A 22,286-nucleotide genomic window follows, 5' to 3' on the forward strand; every position below is an offset into this window, starting at 1 on the left:
CAATCTTCAAAGACCGAATTAAATAAAAAGGAACTTGTCAAATTTTGTTTGGTTGACTTTTAGAAAAAATAACTTTTTAGATAAAATTGGCACATATTTTGAAAACACCTGGAAGTGTCAATAACTTTCTTCCTGGATGGTCTCTGGTTACATAAAAAAAAAAAAAAAAAAGCCTAAACAAACAAACAAAAATCTTAGTTTAGGCCAGAAAATGAAAGTGATAAACACTTCTAAGAGAAAGAAATCAACAAGCTCTGGCCCAGCTATCATGCTATTTAAGAGTTGTAATATGTCCAGGAAAAAAAAGCTCCCCTGCCTGGAAAATATTACCCACATTCTAGCTTTGTTATGTTTGTTACATAATATTTTGTCACTCCACTACTCCAAGACACTTTCTTAGTTCTGCTGCCTTCTTCTCCAGCTGCTGAATGTTCCAGTGCCACTGTCTTTTATTTGAATGGACTTTGTTCAGTTGGCAATGTAAACGTTTTAAAATAGCACCATATCTTTTATTCTGTACCTAAAAAAAAAAAAAAAGAACAAAATTCACTTCAAAATTTCATTCAAATAAAACTATTTACAGAGGTGGGTTCAGCTCCCTTACTTGTGTCCGAGGGTACATCTTAAAATTTGACCAAGTCATTACACATTTATTTTCTGCTACTGAAGAGATACAGATACCCAGGAAGCCATTCATCTAAGTCTGCTTTAGGACAATATGAATCATGCCTCACTTTCTGAATAAGGAAAGGAAAGCTGTGTCTCACTAAGACCTTAAATGAGGAGTTCAGTGTGGGTATCTGCTCTGTAGATGTCTAAAATTTAACGAAGTAAATCTCACCCAACGAGTCAGCATCTCACACTGTAGCAACAGTTCGTACATGGAAGATTTCAGGCTCCAGAATGAAAGGAAAAAAAATTCATTCTTTGACAATTGTGTTTGTGTATAAATGAGAATACAAATGAGGTAACGTAGATGGCTGTAGTAGCAGCTTTGTAGCTGCATTGCATTTAAAATGGTACATTTCTCTTAGGCAGGCAACACTGCGGCAATGCAGTAGTATATCAATTTTGCCCTCATTGCTGCCTTACATGGAGAACAATGGCTGCTGCAGACAACTCTCCGAAGATTTGCATTCTGAAGTGTAAAAGTATTCACTATAATCAAAATGGAAATAACGGGTATTCCCTTAATGAAAATTTGGGCTTGCTTACCGTAGTTTGAATGGCATATGAGTGGTAGTGTATAATTACTCTTGTGTCTGCTTATTGAAATGTTATTACACTGTTCCTAACATACACATGATGGTGTACAGCTGCATCAGAACTACAGCACTGCCAGTGACTTCCTGTGAGTCTTGCTGCCTAAATTTCACATAAGTAACTTTCTCATTAATGTTTTATAAATTATACTGCCGCCTTTCACTGCTGATGGGCTGTCTTCCTTCATGTTGCCTTGCTCTTCACCATAATCATTCACAACTTTTCGAGGGACGCTGTCAGATTCACTCATCCGAATGAGTGCTTGGGGGATCTGAACGTCACTAGGACTACGTTGTTTGACACGGAAACATCTGTGATCAATATTATCTGCTTTTTTTAGAAATGTGTCCTCAGCATCATTATTGGGAACTGTCTGGCACATCTGCTGAGGGAAGGAGCACTAACATGCTTACTGGACAGAGGGGAGGGAAAAAATTGCTCTTTTTACTGTCCTTGGGAACATATATGTCAACCATTAGAAAAAATTGTCTGGGTGCTCGTGATCTTTCCACCATTGGGGTCATTTAAGGACAGGATAGGCAAGTATCTGCCAAGAGTAATGTAGTTGCACAGTGACATAGGGGAAAGAGGGCAGTATGGGCAGAGACAGTCTTTTGAGCTTTCTTTTTCTTATTATTTTTTCATAATTTTTTACATTTTTACATAATTTTCTATTATTTGCGGACATCTTGAATTAGTCCTTATGACTGAAGTCTTGTCCCTACACAGGTAACCACCCTGATTTATTGCTGACATCCCTGTCCAAGACTGGGAACAGGCTCTGCTCTTCAAGAGATGCGTAGTGGGGATGGTGCTGAGGAAAGGGAGTGAGAGAAGGTATGCAAGCTGCCTTAAGAGTCTATCAGTACCCTGCATGATGAGAAGCATCCCAGGTATGAATTAGTTGTAGAGTTCATTAAATAGCAATGTCAGATCACTGACTTTACTTGGGGTGGCGGGGGGAAGGACACAGGCACCAATTTTTTTGCAGAAATATATTTTATCAAAATTTTTTAAATTTCAAAAATTCAATTGCTTTAGAAAGGCATTCTGAATTACTTTCCTGCATGATGTGCTTAGCTGAGGAAATCTTTGTCAGAAACCAGAAATAATACTGAAGCAAAGTGGGAGCACCAGGGCTATGAGAGTCAGTCCACCCTGTTTGAGTGCCAGTTTAGCCATTAACAAGGCTTCAACAGGAATTCTATAGGCATTTAAGTATAAGGCTGTATAGGGGCAGACTTGGATGAGTGCTTAAAATGATTCCTGAATAAAGGCTCCAGAAGTCCTAAAGCAACAGCAAACTCATTGATCAGATGCAATGACCTGCTTGTATCTGATTCGTATATTCTTTGCAAATTTATTAGTCATGGAATCACAGAATAGTTTGGGGTGGAAGGGACCTTCACAGATCATCTCGTTGAACCCCTGGCCATGGGCAGGGACATTTTTCACTAGATCAATTTCCTCTACCCAATGTATAGTATAAAGTCTAGAAAGACCAAACCATGCAACTCACCCTGCTGTAAACATGTAGGTTTATGGACTGAACTGATCTCTAGAATGCATCAACTGCACTAACCACATCTCCAGGGACTATAATGGAACTTTCCTGAGTCATGTGTAGTCACTTGCATTCAAACAACCACATTTAGCTGTCTGTAGCTGAATTCCACCACTGCAGCTAAATGGAAGCTCATCCATGTGACTAGTATCTCACTTTATTCCTGTGCTTGACTTGAATGTTCTTTCCAAAGTTGTGCTGAGGACTGCTGGGTATAAATGCCTCTGACTACCCATTGTCAGTTTTTATATTAAAAATTGGACTGTTGTTCTTAGTAGAAAATAAAACCCTGAAAGTTTTAGTTTTTGAAACTGCTTCCTTCTGAGACAAAAAGATTGTATAATCCAAACAACCAAAGAACAGGTTAACCTTCATTATTTATTAAAATTGATTTCAGGGACAGAACAGAACATTATTTTTGGTTGCCTAATTTCAGTTTGAGTTTAGAGAACTTTCTTAGAAGGATGTTGCCTTGGTAATAAAATATTTTCTCAGATGCTGAATAGCACAGACCTATTCTAAAGCAGCTGTGTTTTGCTTTTCAGATTAAAAATTCTCTGCCATTCCCTATCACATGAAAAATGATTCTTTCTTCCTCCTACATTTTACAATGGGCAATAGAGCTAACCTAAGATCAGTTAATCTTTATATTATCAAGTTTTGCTAATTAAATTTTGTGGCATTTATTTGAACTAACAAGATAAATTACATGAAACCTCAAACCTAAAACTATCTAGACATACAGAATATTTTAGTAAGGAAGAAAATATAAAATACAGCTCAATTATTTAAAAGAGAAGGTTTTAACTATTTATCAGAATTTTATCTTGGCAGTTAATTAGGAGCTTCTGTGTTATTCCTAATTTAATGTCAGTTCAAATTAGAGAGATTCATGGGAAGTCCATTTTCTTCGTGCAATTGATTGTCCCATTGATGAGTCATCAGGAACCATGAGACAAGTAATTAATAATCAAATCAGCAGTGAAATTTAAAGTATTACAGAAGTATTACAGAAATTTTAAAAGGTGCATTTTGCTTTATTACCGTTCAGTGACCTCTTTCTTTTCAGGACATCATTCTAAAATTTCACAGCTGAATTCCTTCTTAAAAGACTTAAGAAAAAAATGTTCTTAACTTTGATTTTTCTCAAGACAGCAATAAAGCTCTGAATTTTAGAAAGGGTATCAGTACCCAGAGTTTAAGATAGCATAGTTACTGTATATACTTGAACAATGTATGGCCAGCAATGATGTATAAAGTACTTCAAAATTCATTTGCACTATCTATATTCTGTCAAGAGAACTGTAATTAAATTTTATTTAAATTACTCACTTCAATTTCTTTTCTAAGCTTAGCATGCTTTTTTTTCTCTTCTTCCAGCAAATCTGTTTTTTGATTGATGAAATCTTTCAGTGTTGTGATTTCACTTTTTAAAAGTGTAATTTCTTCCTGCAGATGTAAGTCAAGATACAGAAATCCACTCCTTGATATGTGGCACAGTACATCTGTTAAGCTTATTAAAAATGTCACATTTTAACAGTCTCACTCCATTACTAGAGATTAGAAAAAGGACTATAATAAACAATTTCACAATAAACCTATGAATAATAATTTAATAATAATGTAAGAGGACTAATTAAAATTATTAATTAAATATTTTATAACATGGGTTTAGACATGAAAGAATATATCTTTTTGATCTGAAATATGAAAACTACAACAATATAGGACTTTGAACTCATTTTGGGAGTCTTTATTTTGTATAAAGGGTAATTTATTGCAAAATCAATGACTATTTAATGTAAAGCTGAGATATATTTTTCCTTCTCATAGGGAAATAGTGTTAATAAGTCTTTATTTATCAGTATTTAAAGGTCTGTTGTACAAACAAATTTTCATCCATTTACACGAATAGAGTAACACCAGATTTTCAATAACGCAAATTACATCAGAGTTGAAATCTGTGATCCCATTCCAACTTCATAGTTGTGTTTGTTCATATACTGGCAAAATTTTGTGGTGAAAAATTCATAGGTGGTATTGTTTAATAAGTATTGCAATTAGGGTCAAGTAAAAACAACAGTGTTAGACTAAAATAATAAAACAAATTGTTTTGCCCTCTCTTCTTTCTATCATCATCTCATGAAATCTGCTCCTTTTGGCAAACACCTCAACTGTAGTTTGTTGACAGGAAAGTTTAAAGAATAGTGTGTTCTTACGTGAAAAATGTAACAACATGGCAAGCTTTCACAGAATTCTGAAAAGTGTCCTTGTAAGTTTATCCAATGGTAAAGTTTGATAACACTGGCTGATTTTTTTTCACTGCATAACAAATTAAAAATTTCTTTAATTAATGTAGCATTATAAATAATCTATATTCCCTTGTAGTCAGTCTCCCATGAACCATAAACATATTAGACAAAAAACCATATTATAAAAACTATGTCAGAAATATTTCACATAAAAGGAAACAAATTAAAAAGGAAATATAATACCTGTACTTGTTTTATAACAGATCCTTCTGGATTCTGGAGATCACGCGTTAACTCCTCTTTCTTTGTCTTTAATTCTTCAACAATAGCCTTCTTTTTAGCAAGCTCAATCATAACTGGCATTTTATTTTCCATCTCCCAAAAGAGATGTTTATGATTCTCTATTTTTTCCCTATATTCATTATTTCTTGCAAGTATCACCTCAAACTCTTCTTGCACTGTTTCTGCATCACACCTCAGCTTTAAATTTTCAGAATACTGGGCTCTGACTTGGGCCTCCAGATTTTCACAGTGATATTTGGTCACTTCTATGGCATCATCTTGCAGATGTATTTCTCTTTCTGTTGTCTTTGTTTCTAACAGAATAGAATTCATTTCCCTTTCTAGTTCCTGAAACTTTGCCTGTAAAATATTTCAGTGGTATGTTAAGAATATTTCTTCGGGGGGAAATGAAGTGTCTACTTAAACACTGTAATTAATTTATATTTATTCAACAGAGTCTTCTTTTTAACTTGTGTAATGTGGTTTGAATGGAATATAATTAGAGTTCCATTTCTTAAGATCATTACCTTAGAGGCACAATGCAAGAATACTTAGTTTTCTCCCCTTAGACTGAGTCTAAAATATGAAACTTTAAATTCCTCATATTTGCAAGATACGTAGGACGTGGTACATCAAACCCAATCCTAGTGTTTGTTTAGAGCTGAAATCTGGTAAAGTCCTAATCAGACTAAAAATAACTAAAATAACTTACAAACCCACACAAACACACAGAATGGTGTTCCAGGTGATGGAGCTTAACTAGCCTGTTCTGTTGAGGTTTTTAATCCTGTCTTCATCACAGTAGTATTTGAGAGTTGGATTAATCCCTACTATTTTAAACCCCACAAGAAATATGTATCAAGCCCTAAAAAGGCCTCTTCATCTCACTGATGAGAAGCAAACAAAAGCAGGAAGCAGTACTTCCATCCATCGTAAGAAATCACAGAATCATTAAGGCTGGAAAGGACCTCTAAGATCATCAAGTCCAACCCTGAACCCACCATGAGTCCACTGCTAAGCCATCTCCCTTATCACCACATCTACACGTAAATCTAAGATGGAAGGTCTGAAGTGCTGCCTCAGAAATGTTTTTCTCTCTTAGACGACTAGCAAGGGAGCCTAGATGACTAATGCAGGCGTAGCATCTGATCTGTAGGCCATGCAAGCTAGCTATGATGAATGCCACCCAAAGTCCCTGCCAACTGTAGTGCACTAAGTGAGATAATTAGCACTGTGAATTATGTCGCCTATTATCTTTTCCCTAATGGAAGCATTACGAGTGGTATGAAATCTCTTACTCAATGTCTTGAACAGATTAAGACATTATTAACTGTTAAGAACAAAAGTTCCTGCATAGTTTTTAATTTAGAAATCTTGGGCTACAGTTTTACAGGATTTTATAACTGCCAGCCACTTTTACTGAGGATAGGAAAGCAAAAGATCTTAGTGGCAAAGATGGTAAATTTTTGAAAGGAAATTATTGGTTTCCATGTCTTCTGTGACATGCACACATGGGAATTGATGTAAAGATGGAAAAGCAGTTCTGCATTTGGATTTAAAGTTCCTAATTATTTAACTTTGCTGTTCTGACATTAATGTTTGTATAGAATATCCTAGGGTTTGGGCTTTTTTGAAAGAAAAAGAAATAGGTATAGAAGAGGAAACAATAAATGAACTTAATTGCCCAGGGCTCTAAATTTCTGTGGGCTTTTTTTTTAAATTGTTTGGTGACAAATTATTGTTGCAGTGTCATCATACTATATTATGGGATGTTGTATCAGTAGAAGAAAACTTGCAAAATGTGGTCAGTTCAGGGACATTTCTAAGCAACATAAGTTTTCACTGTTACTTCAGAGAACTTATCTTTGTGCAAAATTTCGAACATCAATTATTTCAGTTGCAGAGCTATTCACAGATATTATAATTGGAACTCTACTATTTCCATTCCCATTCTCCCATTGAAGAGATGGGAGAAATGTCAAAACTGAAAAATGTCAAAGGGTATCGTGTCTTTCCTCAGAATTAAAAGTAAGTCACTCAAAGGAAATTTGATCTCAAAGGTTAAATAATAATTGAAAGCTAAATAAATTCTCAGAGAGTTTAGGAAATAAATGATCACAGTCTTCACCAAAACTACATTTATCCAGTGTTCTAATTAACAGTAATGAATAAGGCAGTGTTTAATGACTATTTAGGATACCCACTTCAAACACACATTTAATAAAAAAAAAAAAAAAAAAAAAAAAGTCATTTTGTGTCAAAAAGACTATCCGGGCTGGTGAAAATCTGCCAAAAAGAACCAAAAAAATTGTTTTAAAATCCTTTCTTGCCTGCCCTCCCCTTCTCCCCCACCAAATTTCTTAGGAAATCACTATAAAAAACAATTTTAAAAGACCTAATTTTGCATTTAGTTATTGTGGATTTGCTTTGTGTGTTCAGCTCAGTATTTGTTGGGGATTTTTTGTTTGTTTTTTTTTTTTTTACAAGTAAAACCCAAAAGTTTCACCTGCTCTAATGAAGTCTTAGCTCTGTTGTGGCCTTACAAACAACAGTACACATCCACAGTTTTGACTAAGCCTAAATGTATCTGATTATCTGCCTTACAATCACACTTGCCCAGAAAAATATTATACTATCAGCTTCTCCTTTTCACAGGAACACTTCTTTACCTAAGGAAAATTAAAAAAAAAAAAATATTAAACTGCTCTAAACAAGGTTTATTACCTGCAATTGGAAAAGAAGTGTTTTGCTTTTTTCTATCTCTGATGCCTGTAAATGCTGCTGCTCTGCAACTTCTTTTACAACTTCAACCAGCGATGGAGAATTTTGCTTGGCCATTTTAGGCGAAAGTGAAGAACTAGAGGTGGGGGCGGAAAAAAAAAAAAAAAGTGAATTGTTTTATCTTAATTTCATTTAATTCCTGTTGATGAAAATTCCTGTTGGTGAAACAATACTAAGGGATTTTCCGTGGGATCGCAGATCAACTCACTGTTTAATTAGGCTCCTTTTACTTAGTGAGAACAGGTTCTTAATGGGCAGACGTTCAAAGCTAATCACTGAGAATCAGAAGGCTTGCTTGCGGAATTTTATGAAACACACTGCTGCAGCGCTCGCCCGCAGCAGGGACCCTCGGTGTGTGAACGCAGGCCGCAGTCTCACTGCACCGACAGGGCCGCCGCCCCTCAGGGCGCAGCCACGGCCGCGCCTCCCCCGCCCGGGATCGCCGGCCAGGGGCAGCCCGGCGATGCGGCGGTAGGGGGTCGGGGCACGCCGGAGAACCGCGGCTAGGGCACAGGAGCCCGGAGAGGTGCTGATCCCGGCAGGAGCCCGAGGAAGAACGTCGGGAACAAGCCGTCGCCTTCAGGAACGGGTGGCTGCTTCACCGCCCGCTAGCGGTTTCACCGCCCCGTGGCTGAGGGCGTTCTACGCGGATTCCTCTCGCTTCCAAGTTCCCCGGGTTACCTAATTCATTGAATGAAACTGCGTTTGCTGCCATAGTTTGTTGTGCAGAGAACACAGGTTTTGCTGAGCACCACTGGGCTTGCGACGGAGAAGAGACGTGGCCCAGTTTTTCCTGCTCTGTGCGGTGTCCTGTGCTGTAGGCAAGGACTTGCCTGGTGCCCACTCGTATTCTTCTGAACTCCAGGTTGAGGGATTTTAACCCTAAATTGCACTATGTTTATAATTCAATTTTAGAATGTTTATATTTTTAACATATAACAACTTAAATATAGAAATAGTATATTAAACAACTTACACAATAGATACATTAAACTACTTAATAAATGTAAAAACTATATATTTTTATAACAATTATTTTATAATTTAACTACTTATCTCTTCATATGATCTGGGTTTTTCACCTTTTTTTTTTTTTTTTTTTTTTTTTTTTTTGAAATGGCCTAGGCTGAATATAATACTTGAGCCAGAGTTGTCAATTTGTCACTTTTCAATTATTGTTTTGTAACCCTGGATATTTCCTGACCTTTTCCTTCTCAGCATTCTGCACCAAAAATTACCCCAGTAATTAGTTTTTCTTCCTTAGTCTGGCTGAAGGAAAGAAAATAATTGCGTTGGTCTCTCTCCACCAAGTGGTCCTGTTAATTTTTAATGACCTAGTTCAGCCACAGTAGGTTGGAAAGCCTCAGAGATGACCGATTTCTGCAAATGTTATGAAGGGAGATGTCTAGATGGGGAAGGACAAGATAGCCCCATCAGTTCTCTTCAGGAGGGAGAACAAGGAGAATTCAGCTCTCATCCTTCTGCCCAGCTCAAGTTGGAAGGAAGAGCAGGAGAGGAAATGCCAGAGTACTCCCCAGATGTGTTTTGGAATTGGCAGTAATGTATGTTTACTGCAGTTGCAAGGAAAGGAGGAACAGGAGACAGCAATTAATAGAAAATCAGATTTTATTAATTCCTCTGTTCCTTTTTTTTCTTGTCCTGTTCTTCAGTTGTCATATACTTAACTGCCATGACTATGATTTTAACACAGCTGACAAAACATATTTATTACCGTTTGATTTTTGTACAAAGTCTGATATAAATCCATAATTTCCCCACTTACCTTTTTAACCTTTGCATTGTCCTGTCAAAGGATTAAGACTTTCTCACTATGTTCTGCGAAATTTCTAACCGCTGCAACAAGAAATTGCCATTGTCATTTGGGGCCTGTGGCCCCTAAGGCTAACCTCTCATAACCTCTCTCTCTGCATCCGAAATATACATTTCCTTGACTGACTGCCAAATTCTTCAGCGGAACGTGCAGCTATAGCTCAGAAAAGGAAACTCCTTCGGTCTGCACAAGTTTTCCTTGAACTTCTTTGTGTTCTTGTTCTGTTTCACTCCACCATACGTTTCTGAGCGGGTTTGAGGTTGTGCAAAGCTGGTGCATTAGAAGGTGTGATTGCAGCAGGGAGTTGCATGGCAGGGTTAACGCTGCTTCCGGGTTCAGCGCTACCCAGACACTTGTTAATCGTGCCGGTCCCTTGCGGTACAGTTTGTTCTTTCCGGTGGAATCAGCAACAAAGCAGGGTCCCATCAAAAAGAAGAAATACAGGTTCCCAGTGCTATCTTACATAGAATAGGAATTTCCATCTTGTACAAATCATTTCCAAGACTGAAAGAAGTGAGATATATAAAGCTGGAAATGTGTGTGTATTATATCAGTTGGTATCTTTCAAGAGTTTAAAGGGATTGTCCATCTGTGTAAGTAAATTCCTGTGTTTTAAACTCTGAGTTTGTTTATAAAAACTGCATGTACTTTAATATTTTCATTGTATGAGGTTATCTCTCTTTCTTCGACCTTGCCTAAATACACCTCACTTAAGAGAGGCAGAATGTTTTATTGTAATTCCATTTAGGAGGTTTAAATATGTTTTCCCCCTGGTTTTGTTTTTTGTTTGTTTGTGTTTTTGTTGTTTATTTGTTTGGGGGGTTGGTTTTTGGGTTTTTTTCTGTTGTTGAAATTTTTTACAAATGTGCTCTTATCCCTGTTCATTTGGGCAGCTTTAATGACCTGTTTTCTTTCTCAGGGCATCTCCCTCTTTCAGGTGTTAAATATCTCTTGCCTTTTTAATTTTCCAAAAATTATGTCATTTCTCTGAGTTTCTGTACAAATATAAGGTGACCAGCAGGATTCAAAGGTGCAGGAAATTGTCAGCAATCTTGTCTTGACCAAGAGGGAATTTCTATAATTGGACTGCTGGGGTTTTTGAAAATTGGGGGTTTTTTGCATCTTTTTTCTACCCTAAGCTGTCTTTTCTCTGCAGCTTGGTTTTTCTTCCTTCGTTGTTGCTTTTCTATATTCACTTTGCCCTTCTACTTTTCACTCTTCTTACCCTCTTTACCTCTCTTCTCATTATTGATCATTTTCTTTGATTTTCTTTTTCTTGATATCAGTGCGGGAGAATCTCTTTACCCTCCAAATGTTTGTACAAACAGTTTAAGAGAGTGAGCAAAACAGCTAATGTGTGGCCTTGGCTTCAAGTTTGTGGAAGTATTTGTCTTGAATTGTGTAATAGTATGATCAACTCCTTAGTAAATAAGTTTTTTGATGTGGTTTTCATGGAACACTGGGACTGTAGGGCATGTTACTTCAAACCTGGATAACTGTGAATGCATTTCCTGTAAGCTAAAACATTGCTGTGCTTGGCGGGCCTGTATTTTGAGAAGGGTTTTCTTTTTTTTTTTTTTTTTTTGAGGGGGGCTTAAAAAGGAGTTCGTTTTGCTACAGTTGTAAGCAAGTTTATTTCTGACACCACTGACCTCGCTAGGACTCTGTGATGCAAAACTGGAAGGATGAATCAGCCCCATTTTTCCTATGTGTACATCCCAGTAATTGCCCCTCTGGACTTTTTGCAGTACACACACAACTTAACAATGTAGACAATTACCTCTCCCTCAGTAAACACTTTCCTTCCACCTTTTCTTTGCTGGTATTTTTCTGGGGAAGTATGAGGACAGCAACGAACTTTACTTACCTTCCACTGTTGACATAGCTGAAGTGGAGCAATAATCTGGTTTTCATGTACAGCCCTCTGTTGTACTGTTTTTCCTATATAAAGCTATTAACTATACCTAGATTGTGATCATGTCATACTCTGACAGGCCTCCCACAGAGAGTGTCAGGGTAGGAAAGGAAATACTCTCATTTCCCAAGGCATGGTCTTTGACATGAGCCTGTTTTGGCAGTTTTCTTAGCAAGCTGTTTTCTCTAAAATCCATTATCAGCTGTGTGTAAATAATACTCTGAGCAAAATCAAGAGTCATAAATTCCCTGGTAGATTCTTTTATCTGCTGTCACATTTTGATACTTTCAGTCTACCTGTTTTGATAGTCACTAGTTAATCTTTGTAAGTGTTCAATTCACAGAAAGGAAAACATCATTTTCAGTCAGGATTATTTTTCTTCCAGTCTGGGGAAAAGAACAATGAAGAAAACACAGAATGTTTTCAGTAAAACCTTTGAATAAACTGTCCCTTAAAACCAGAAAGGTCTTTGACCTTTCATTTGAGTGTAGAAGCTCTGGGAATCCATTCTAAAGCATAAAATGCCAAGGAGTACCCCCAGTCTGTCATGATGGTAGGCCTCAAGTGCACACAGAAGTAGTATTTTTGCAGAACAATGAAGTGTTGTAAAGCCAGAGCATGCATGTAGTTACAGGAGAATGAGGACTTGGAGCAGGAAAATAGTGCCAGGCACTATCTTAAGCAGTTAGCTCTGGTAGCAGAGCACTGATCATGGAATCATAGAATGTTAAGGGTTGGAAGGGACCTTAATGATCACCTAGTCCCAATCCCCTTGCCTTAGGCTGGGACACCTCCCGCTAGACCAGGTTGCTCAAAGCCCCATACAACCTAGCCTTGAACACTGCCAGAGTTGGGGCATCCACAACCTCCCTGGGCAACCTGTTCTGGTATCTCACCACCCTCACAATAAGGAACTGCTTCCTAATATCTAGCCTAAATTTCCCCTCTTTCAGTTTGTGCCCATTATTCCTTGTACTCCTAATGGTTACTCCTGTACTAATTACTTCTTGATTTCAAAGACTCAAAAGAGTTCTCAATTTCTTTGTTTCTGCAAAGATATGAATTTTCCTACAAATAAATTAATATCCATGAACAAGTTGTTGCTGTACAACAAATGTCAGTGTTAAAGAATACTCTAAATTATTACGGGGTCTTAGAACTGGTGGCAAAGCTATGTGTATTTCTACTAGATCAAGCATGGTGCTTAGTCATGAAATCTAAATAGGTGTCTTTGAGGTTCCCAAAGTAGAGGATTCTAACTTTTTGTTACAGACGTCGGAAGGCTTGCACTTGAAACTGAAAGTTTATCAGGGGGAGAGAAAAGAAAGTAAGACACCTCTGAGAGGGCATGAAAAATAGGCTCTCATAGCAACAGAGAGGTGAAGAGATAGATGGACAAGTTTTCACAGGTAGGCCTAGCTGGGCCTGGATCAAAAAAATTCAGAAAAGGGAAAAAAACCACCAAACCTGGAATTACACTATGGGCCACAAGAGAAAACATGAATGATAGGATGGTTTGGGATAAGCTTAACACATCTTGATTTCAAAGCAAAGAGTGCAGCTAGCAGTGTGATAAAACCGAGGCAGGAAGTTATGCACAGTATTTCATTATTTTAATTTTGTTCTAAGTGCTTCATGTATTACTAGGTAAAGTTTCAGTAACCTGTGCTGAGTTCCTGTGCGTGCTGAAAAGAAGAACTATACCAATCACGTGCCCCTTCACACAGAAGCTAGAAATTAGCAAGTCAATACTTTTGGTAACTCAAAAGGGAGAAGTACAAAAGGTCTGGTGGGAAAAAATGTCATTGAACTCACAGCCCAGCACTCTGCTGCCAGGAGGGGTAGAAGACATGAGCTCCACCTCAGCGATGTCGTAAACAGCTCCAAAAAAATTGTTACAGAAACTCCTCCAGTCCCAGCAAACTAAGGAACCTCTGTATTTTCTTGCCCTCTGGAAGCTGGAGGAGGGCCCATCAACGAGATGTCAAGAAGATCCATTAGGCTAATGTGGGTTAATTGACTCAATAAATCTAATCTTATGTACTAACCTTTCATCATCCCTGACCTGGGAAAAGCTGGAGGTAGGTGGAGTGGTAGGGAAATACCTAAATGCTTAAATAAATACATAATAATTCCCATTTCCTCTAGTTTTCTTTTGCTGCAATTTCTTTGGATGCAGCTAGGAAATCCTGAGTTAGTAATTAACTGCTCTGTACCTGCTCTACCCAGTATCACTGAATTCATTGCCTTAATACCATTATTCTGTGTTTGGACTAACAGTTGATTCATACCTTTTTGTTTGTTTTTCATGGCTTGTTACTACTTGACAGTTGTAGAAACTTTTAAATATCCTGGAATATGGTGGAAGCAGTACTAATAGATCTGTTCAACCTCCCGGAGAACTTGCAGAACAACATCCAAGGATTACTATGCAACACACTGGAAACTATTGAGAAATGCTCTTCCATCCATGCTCCATTTGTTTATGTCATGTGTTGCCAGAGGCAGGGGAGTGAAAGGAAAGGTGAACAAGAGTTCTTGCTTCCAGCTCTGGGAGGTTTTCAGAGTCTGAAGAGAAAACTGGAGGTGGTATGTGCTCTGACTACAGCTGCTGCTTTGTACACCATCAAACAGAGACTGGATGAAAAAGACCTAAGCATCATTAAAGTTATTCTCCCTACCTTAAGAAAAGACTTAATGAAAGCATATATAGACCATCTCTTTACAGCAGTCTACCAGTTTGAATATGAGGATTTACAGGTGGCATCTGACTCTGAAAACCTACCTGAACCTCAGGGTGAAGGGCAAACACTTCCTTCACAGGACATGGCACTCATTCAAAGTGAGATTCAGAGGCACTTGGAAAGCCTGCCAAGCCTGAAAGGGGAGCTCACCATCCTCAGATCCTCCCTGATTCCAGGTAAAGAGAGTTCCAGCTAGTAGTTTTACAGAGACTGTTACCAAGTTCAAGGGAATTGCAAAATGGGTAAGATTTGGAAATGTCTTCAGGCAACAAATAACTCTATATGATGTTGTAATAGTGTATCACGACTATAAGAGGGAGACATGTCAGTAGAAATACAGCAAAAGACTGGCAAGTCTGTTCCAGGCCTGTGCATGATCAGAGGAAAGACAGTCCTGGGTTTAGTGAGGGCATTACTGTGGGCAGTAAAATCTCCTCTTCTCTGTGTGTGAATTACACATTTGGACAGTTACCATCATCATCTGGAAAGGCAGGGCAAGAGTTTCTCCTGGTCTGCAGCCCCAAACATGCCTCACCTCAGTGTCCCTGCTATAGCATGATTATGAGCAAGAAGGAAATTAGAATCCTTAAATGTAAATGCCACAGCTAAATACAAGGTAAAAAAATAATCAACTTCATTGGCTGATTCCAGGTCTCTTCAGTATAAAACTATGTAATAGCTGGCCTGGTCTTGTGTTGAAAGCAATTATTTGTTGTCTACTTTTTTGCCTTGCCAGATGATATCTTCCTGCATGGCTTCACCACAAGGACAGGTGGGATCTCATATATACCAACTCTAAGCTCCTGCAATCTCTTCAGCAGTTCCAAGCGGAGAGACCCACAAGTTGTTGTTAAAGAAAATCTCCGTCGGCTAGCTAATGCTGCAGGATTTAACCCAGAGGCTTTTCACAGAGTTAAGGTATCTTATAAAACAATGGATTTAAGTAAATGGATCATATCTTCCTGCATGTGTCACTGGCTAAAACTGTAGGCATTATTCTTACTTTTGTCAGCAAGAACTTGTGAGAACCAGCTGGCAGCTTATCTGAGGGAATAGCCATTCAAACTATCAGCCATTTGGCACAATATGGAGAAGCAGCGCTGATTCTTCCAAGTCTGTTCAAACATTTAACTTACCACAGAGTAGAATAATCAGATAAATGATCAGAGCAGTTCCTCCTAAAAGAAAAATACACCATCACTTCCATAGTGGCTTTCTACTGATACATCTGCATGGCATTTGAACAAGGGAGTGCCTGATTTCCACGCATAATCAGTTGGTGCAGAAGAGTGTTTCATGCCAAAGAAAAAACTTTGTACTAGACAGAACTGGGTTGTTTTGATGCCATATCACTGTCCATGTTCTGGTTTTGTTTTGACAGGTTAATCACGCTAATGCTGTGTGTATTATGGGAAAGACAGAGCCTGACAGCTATGATGGAATAGTTACGAATCAGAAAGGTGTTACGTTAGCAGCTCCAGGTGCTGATTGCATACCCGTTCTATTTGCTGATCCTGTCAGAAAAGCCTGTGGTGCTGCTCATTCTGGTAGGAATTGCACTCCCTGTGCAATGCAAAGATTTCCCAGGACTCACATTGATATACGAGAACTCAAAGCTGGGCTTTCTTCTACCTATTCCAAACAATGCCCAAGTGCAAACTTGGCTTCTGTCTGTTCAAAAAAATGTCCCTATCTTGAGCCTCGTCTTTTTTTTTTTTTTCTAAAATAACATTAAACCACTATAAAAAAGACTCTGACATATTTCTGGCATATTTCTCTTGTCATATTCCCATTTAAATGTTTCAAGCACAGAGGAGCTATAAGGTATGCTCTAATTGCCCAAACCAGGACACTGGGAAAAAAGAATTCTGGAATTCTAAACTAAACACTTCTCTTTAGTTTCCATCTCCACAAAATTATATCAGCAAACTGATAGCTGTTAATGTGTATGTTTTGGGTTTTTTAAAAAGACAATTTATTATTAGATTTTTTTTTTAATTTTAGGTGTAAATATATTTCCTAATTTATACCTTTAATAATAGCATATATTTCTAGAATGTACTAGAAAATGAAAGAGACTATTCACACAATTTTTTTTTCAACCTCTCATTTCTCACAGGATGGAAAGGCACGTTGTTAGGAGTGTCTATGGCCACAGTAAATGCTATGGTATCTGAATATGGCTGTAACGTGAAAGATATCCTTGTGGTGCTGGGCCCATCTGTAGGACCTTGCTGCTATAAACTTCCTCATGAATCAGCAGAAGAATTTCACAGAATTGATCCGAAGTGTGTGAGACTATTTGACTCTGCAAATCCTTATGTTGATATTAGAAGAGCAACACGGTAAGCCTCCTGAGTGAACAAAAGACTAATTTCACTTTAGTTATCAATAATTATTTTGATATTCTGTTAAACTACTCTCTAGTACTTTGCAGGTCAACAAATGATACCTTTGAATGAATGGTACCTACTCACTTTTGCTGTTTCAGCTATTATTTTATTGTTATACTGGTAGCTTATGGATTATAGACAAAACTTCTATTTTAATGTGGCTTCACTGGTTGCGGGAAAGTGATTAATTTAGTCTAACTCTGGAAGAAAGAAAAAAAAAAGGCAAATGAAAGTCCCAATCACAATATTGGCACAGTTTGTTTAGCTGGCACTTGAGGTCCTGCCTTAAAGATAGCGCCTTACAGAATGTGAGGATGTACAAAAACATGTTATTTTCTGTTTCTCTTTCTTTTTTTAAGGATTCTTCTTGAGAGAGGAGGGGTTCTTCCCGAAAACATCCAAGATGATTCTATCACAGACCAGAACCAAAATGTCACTTTCTGTACTACATGCCACCCTGATAAATTTTATTCTCACGTTCGTGATGGCGCCAACTTTGGAACACAGATTGGCTTCATATCAATCAAAGACTAAGACAGTGTCTCTTACTCTGGAATAGTATTAAGAGAATAAGTGTGCCACATTGTCTGGCATTCTGCTCTCCTCATAGAAGTTCTTCCTCCTTCCTTTCAATGCCTTGCAATAAGGAATTCATGGGTCTTGAGATTCTCGTGCTTCTTCCCTTCCCTGCCACTCTGAGGCAAGAATAAATATCTAGGGTGTGTGACAACAATTCTTGTGTGAGACAGGGTGCAAAGGAAACAAGGACAAGCCACACAACTGGCAAAGCCCTTCTGCAAGACCAGATGCAAGCTCCACATTTATGGATCCTCCTTGACGAAGTATTTTGCAGAAACTTCACTATTTTAAGGTGGTGAAAGCACAAAAAACTCCAGTCTTCACTAAATTCTGGGTGATACTGTTGAATGAAGTTAAGTATGACCTGAGTAATAGAGGAAGAGAAGCCTGTATGGCATCTTAACTGTTTGAGAACACTCAACTTGGGTAGTTTCAGCTGAAGCCTTACAGAATTTTGTGCATAGGACTGATTTTCTACTTTGGATTACTTTAAAGAAGAGCTCCAAAACACTTAAAAGACTTTTCCTATGGAAAATAACTTGAAAGTGAGAAGCAAGCAAACTGCTTTTGGGGCAGACATTGAAAATATATGAACATTCACTATTCTGTACTTTTTGATTGTAATAAAAATAGGGCTAAGACTCTTAATATATGATATGTATGTTCATATTTCCTTATGATTCTTTTCTTTAAACATCAGTGCTTTGATAATGTCCATTGACACAGTCTCCACAATGCAGGTTATTCAATAAATATCTAAGAAGTTGAGTGAATTTAGCCTCAGTTAATTTTACTGACCAGTAGTTGGACTTCTGTGTCTTACTAAGCAAATTGTAAGTATGCACTGTTTTCTTTTGGCCATAAAAAAAATTGCCTCTAGATTTTACAATAGACATGATGTTTGCTGACACACAGACAGTGAGAGATTGCTAACAGTAGAACTATGCCGACTGTAGAGGTGCCAAGCGCAAGCTTTGGGCCAGCGGTGCCCATGACGTAGTTTGTATTTTGAATTCAGCGACCTTTCCCAGCTCTGACTGTTCTGCCCACAAGGGGTCAGTGCTCGCTCACGCTCTGCTTCCATCCTTGGAGGCACGCGTAGATTGGGGTCCAAACCACGCAGTTTGCAAAGCGTTGCACGGCATACGATGCTACTTTTGTCTCTATAATCATCTGCCAAGTTATTCTAGTGCCCGTGATTGAAGAGTAATCTATTTTTCGTTTTATTAGGTTGTGATTCAAAGCTGACCAAATTAGAACTTTCCTTGTCCGCTGGAAGAACAGACTTTCAAAAAGAACTTTCTTTTACCTGTGAATGGTATTTCTCAGAGAAGAGCCTGGTTCTGGGTATATTATCCTCTGACTGTGACCACCTACCAAAAAAAAATTCTTCTGCCAACTGTCCTACTTAATCTTTAGAAATATTATTCCTCTTCTGCTGTAGCACTGCAGTCCTTGACAATAAAAATCCTTACATTTTCAGTTACCTTTTAGAAACCTCACCTCACCCTTGATTTCACCATTCTTTGTTTCTTTTGTAACTTCACCATGGTGATGTTCACAGGTGGCTTCAAACTGGAGGTTCAGGATCCAACCAGGGCAACACTGCTCAACTTAATGCTGTCAAGCACATTACTGCACACCAGCTAATGGTGTATGTGATATGTATATGTATTATGTGCATGTGCATTATTGACTTGTTCTATATATAGGATAGTGTAATTATATGGACACTGACAGGCTTGCTGCACTGGGTAAAAAACCAACCCAACAGCCTACCTTTACCTTTTAGTTCTGTTCCTTTGCCCTGGTATCAAAAAGTGAATCACTTTATCGATATTAATTGACATAGCAGTGAGGTGAGTAAGGTATCTTTCCTTTGTCTGTGGGGGCAGTAGCACCATGTATTCTTCAGTTCCTGCGCATGAAACTCAACCAAAGCTTGTCTGTCAGTGCCCTTCACTTAACACTCTTCCCTTGTGGATTAAGAGCATGCCGTCAAAAACAGATGAGTTACTCTGTTTTGCAACATAGTTGACAGCTGAAGTATCATAGGTGCCCATGTGCCTGCTGTTATCCCATCTCACCTCAAAGGTGTTTTTAAACTAATTTATCTTTGCAATAAGGAGAAAGACTTTCCAGCCATGCTACTTACCAGAGTGCAAATCCTCTCAACAGTATATTAAGTCACAGTAACACGATAATGGTAGTAAGCCCTGGCTTGTTTGTACCTGCTCAAGAATTATAGCAGAGACTTTCTCTTTAGAAAAATACCATTTACAGGTCATGCTAGGACTGTGCAAGCTGGAGGAATATAAGAATGAGCAGAAATACCAAAGGCTTTACCTTTTAGAAGACAAATTGTTACCACAATTGTTCTTTTTTTTTTTTTTTAAATTTTACAGGAATTACTTAAATTGTAAACCTGTCAAGACAGGAAACAGCCTTTTGCACATGAATGACTGAGACAGAGAACTCCATGACCAATAAGAAGATATTATAAAGTTGAGTCCCAAATCAGGCTAGGCTCTGAATCATAGTTTCTTTCAAAAGTCCATGCTACAAAGGCATTTTAATTCTGGTATTAAAAAAAAAAAAAGTAGTTTAGAGGAAGGGCATGATAAAGAGGAGACTAGGCTGTTTCACATCTCTATTTATTTACTTTTTATTCCTGTTGCTCACTAAAGGAGGCAAGCACATCAGCCCTGCTTCACTACCTCTAGGGGAGGTCTTAAAATGCTTCATAGATTGCTCAGCTGTACCTAATAATTACCAGATCCCATTTATTAACCTTGCCATTGAATTTATAAGCTGTATTTGTCCTCTGTTGTTATTAAATAACATTATTAATTATGATAGCGGTATACCCCGAAGCCAGCACAAGACATGATCCCATTGAATATTGTCCTTGATAACTATTACTGTACAATTAACATTTATTACTATTGTAGATTATGAATATGGGCCTCTTTATTCACATTATATACTTGAATGAAATCTACTAAAACATATTCGAGAAAGGCTTTATTCACTATCCCAGTAGAACAGGGCAGCTCCAACACAGACTTCTAGTTCCAGTGCCTGGGGAAGCAGCATGCAACTTCAGAGGCATAGATCAAAGCTTGAGATAATTAGTGAAATGTCTATCCAAAGCATGGCATTTATTGCCACAGGTATGGCAAAGGTGAAAGCTATTAAGGAAGTTAGATGTAAAATGTTTTTAATAAATTCGTAGAAGTTAGTTCCATCGGTGACTGCTAGTCTCTTTTTACTGACAACCTGAGGAGGCAGGATGAGGGCAAGGCACTTCTGCATTTGACAGCTGTGTTTACCATTGGTTGCAAACTCGGAAGCCATAGGCCTGGACATTCAGCAAAGCATTTGGGCTCACCTTGACTCCCAGAAAGTATGTAATCCCTCCTAAATTGCAGGCATTCAATTATAGGAGGGTGTCTCCTTTCCCCAGCAGTAACATGGTTTGCAAAGTGATTGTCTTTACCTCCAGTCTGATTTTCCTCATGCTTGCTTATGTCCTGTGCATTGCTGTCTTTCTGTCCGGCTCCACTCACAATTACCCTACACAGACTGTGAATCTGGTCATGAGGTGTTGGAGGACACAGGTGCCATTCTGTACAGAGAAGCACCAGTGATGCTTTCTTTTGTGTGCATGTGTCTTCTTTTCTTTTAGCAGCAGTGTGAAGCTTCCTGTTCTCAGCACAGGATCTTTATCAGTATCCTCTATCCCATTCCCATTTTACAGGTTTTGGTAAGAGCTCCCAATTTCCAGCCTACACATCAAAGAAGTCAATATTCCTAGGTCCCCTCACTGCTGTCCTCATTCCACTCCATGCTCAATTTGCTGCTGGGAGATGCAAAGAGGGAGATGAGCTGCACTCATTTGTCCCAAGGCCCAGAGGGGCTGTGTGTGTGCACTCGCCTTGATGTCATGTGTGTGAAGCTTTTGTTCTCTGAGTACCAAAGCCCTTCCTGAACTCCAGCCTCTTGTGCAACAATATTACAGGACAGTACACTGACAGGAGCAGTAAAGCCTATATGTGACAAAGGAAATAATGTATTGACCTGCTGAGGGATTTACATACCTCCACAGACTGACAGGAAGCTCTGCCTGTAAGGCTGGCTTGTTCTACTTTCCATTTCCAGCAGATGCTATCCAGTGTTTACAGATGAATGACTTGGATAGATATATACGTGGATTTAAGAACTGTCATAATCAAGTATATTCTGGTACCCACGATGTTGCTTATCGTTACCCAGTGTCACACCTCTGTATAAGACACAGAGATTTTGCTGCTGTGCTTGCTTTAAATATACAGTGCCTGTGGCTGTGCTGCTAAAAACCATGATTATGTATTTCCCAAAGGTATGCAGAGAAATAGGAAGCTAGCTTTTTAAAGTGATCCCTCTGATCTTTCATTAGTAAGCATTTAATTTACAGTAGCATCTCACATTACAAATACTTGGCTGGTTGTCTTTGTCTTCAAGCTCTCAGGTGTCAGAGGAGGCCCATAGAAGAATTTTGGGAGCGTGGTCCCCAGAGAAAAGCAGGGCTGAGTTCTCTCTCTTATTCTTCCATGAATGTAGCATCATGTCTCCAGGGCAACCTGAATTCTGACAGTCATGGAAGCAAGGACATGTCATGGATTTCCATTTAATTCCTGCGA

The 22,286-nt window shown here is 38.4% G+C and overlaps 2 protein-coding genes across 2 annotated transcripts; one reads left to right on the forward strand and one right to left on the reverse strand.

Annotated features, from left to right (window-relative positions):
* Positions 1-313: 313 nt before the first annotated feature.
* Positions 314-8,210, reverse strand: CCDC122 (coiled-coil domain containing 122). Its single transcript, XM_050333516.1, has 4 exons — positions 8,086-8,210; positions 5,323-5,721; positions 4,160-4,276; positions 314-520 (listed from the first exon to the last, which is right to left on the reverse strand). Exons 1-4 carry the CDS (start codon positions 8,197-8,199, stop codon positions 371-373), a joined length of 780 nt encoding a protein of 259 aa, XP_050189473.1. The 5' UTR covers positions 8,200-8,210; the 3' UTR covers positions 314-370.
* A 2,225-nt stretch (positions 8,211-10,435) lies between these two features.
* LACC1 (laccase domain containing 1) lies at positions 10,436-18,252 on the forward strand. Its single transcript, XM_050332668.1, has 6 exons — positions 10,436-10,566; positions 14,219-14,808; positions 15,369-15,550; positions 16,014-16,179; positions 16,752-16,977; positions 17,385-18,252. The coding sequence occupies exons 2-6, from the start codon at positions 14,247-14,249 to the stop codon at positions 17,557-17,559; spliced, it is 1,311 nt and encodes a 436-aa protein (XP_050188625.1). The 5' UTR covers positions 10,436-10,566; positions 14,219-14,246; the 3' UTR covers positions 17,560-18,252.
* The last annotated feature ends 4,034 nt before the right edge of the window (positions 18,253-22,286 follow it).

This window comes from Myiozetetes cayanensis, unplaced genomic scaffold (assembly GCF_022539395.1).
Source record: "Myiozetetes cayanensis isolate MyiCay16 unplaced genomic scaffold, myiCay2020 scf5-8, whole genome shotgun sequence".
In the NCBI taxonomy this organism is placed as follows: Eukaryota; Metazoa; Chordata; class Aves; order Passeriformes; family Tyrannidae; genus Myiozetetes; species Myiozetetes cayanensis.

Excerpts from the sequence above, each read along its gene's own strand:
- CCDC122 (XM_050333516.1), bottom strand. The coding sequence starts at position 8,199 with ATGGCCAAGCAAAATTCTCCATCGCTGGTTGAAGTTGTAAAAGAAGTT. Across the intron at positions 5,722-8,085 it reads CACTTCTTTTCCAATTGCAG|GCAAAGTTTCAGGAACTAGA; the intron begins GTAATAAACCTT and ends AATATTTTACAG. Across the intron at positions 4,277-5,322 it reads CTGTTATAAAACAAGTACAG|GAAGAAATTACACTTTTAAA; the intron begins GTATTATATTTC and ends TTACATCTGCAG.
- LACC1 (XM_050332668.1), top strand. The coding sequence starts at position 14,247 with ATGGTGGAAGCAGTACTAATAGATCTGTTCAACCTCCCGGAGAACTTG. Across the intron at positions 14,809-15,368 it reads CAGATCCTCCCTGATTCCAG|ATGATATCTTCCTGCATGGC; the intron begins GTAAAGAGAGTT and ends TTGCCTTGCCAG. Across the intron at positions 16,180-16,751 it reads CTGTGGTGCTGCTCATTCTG|GATGGAAAGGCACGTTGTTA; the intron begins GTAGGAATTGCA and ends CATTTCTCACAG.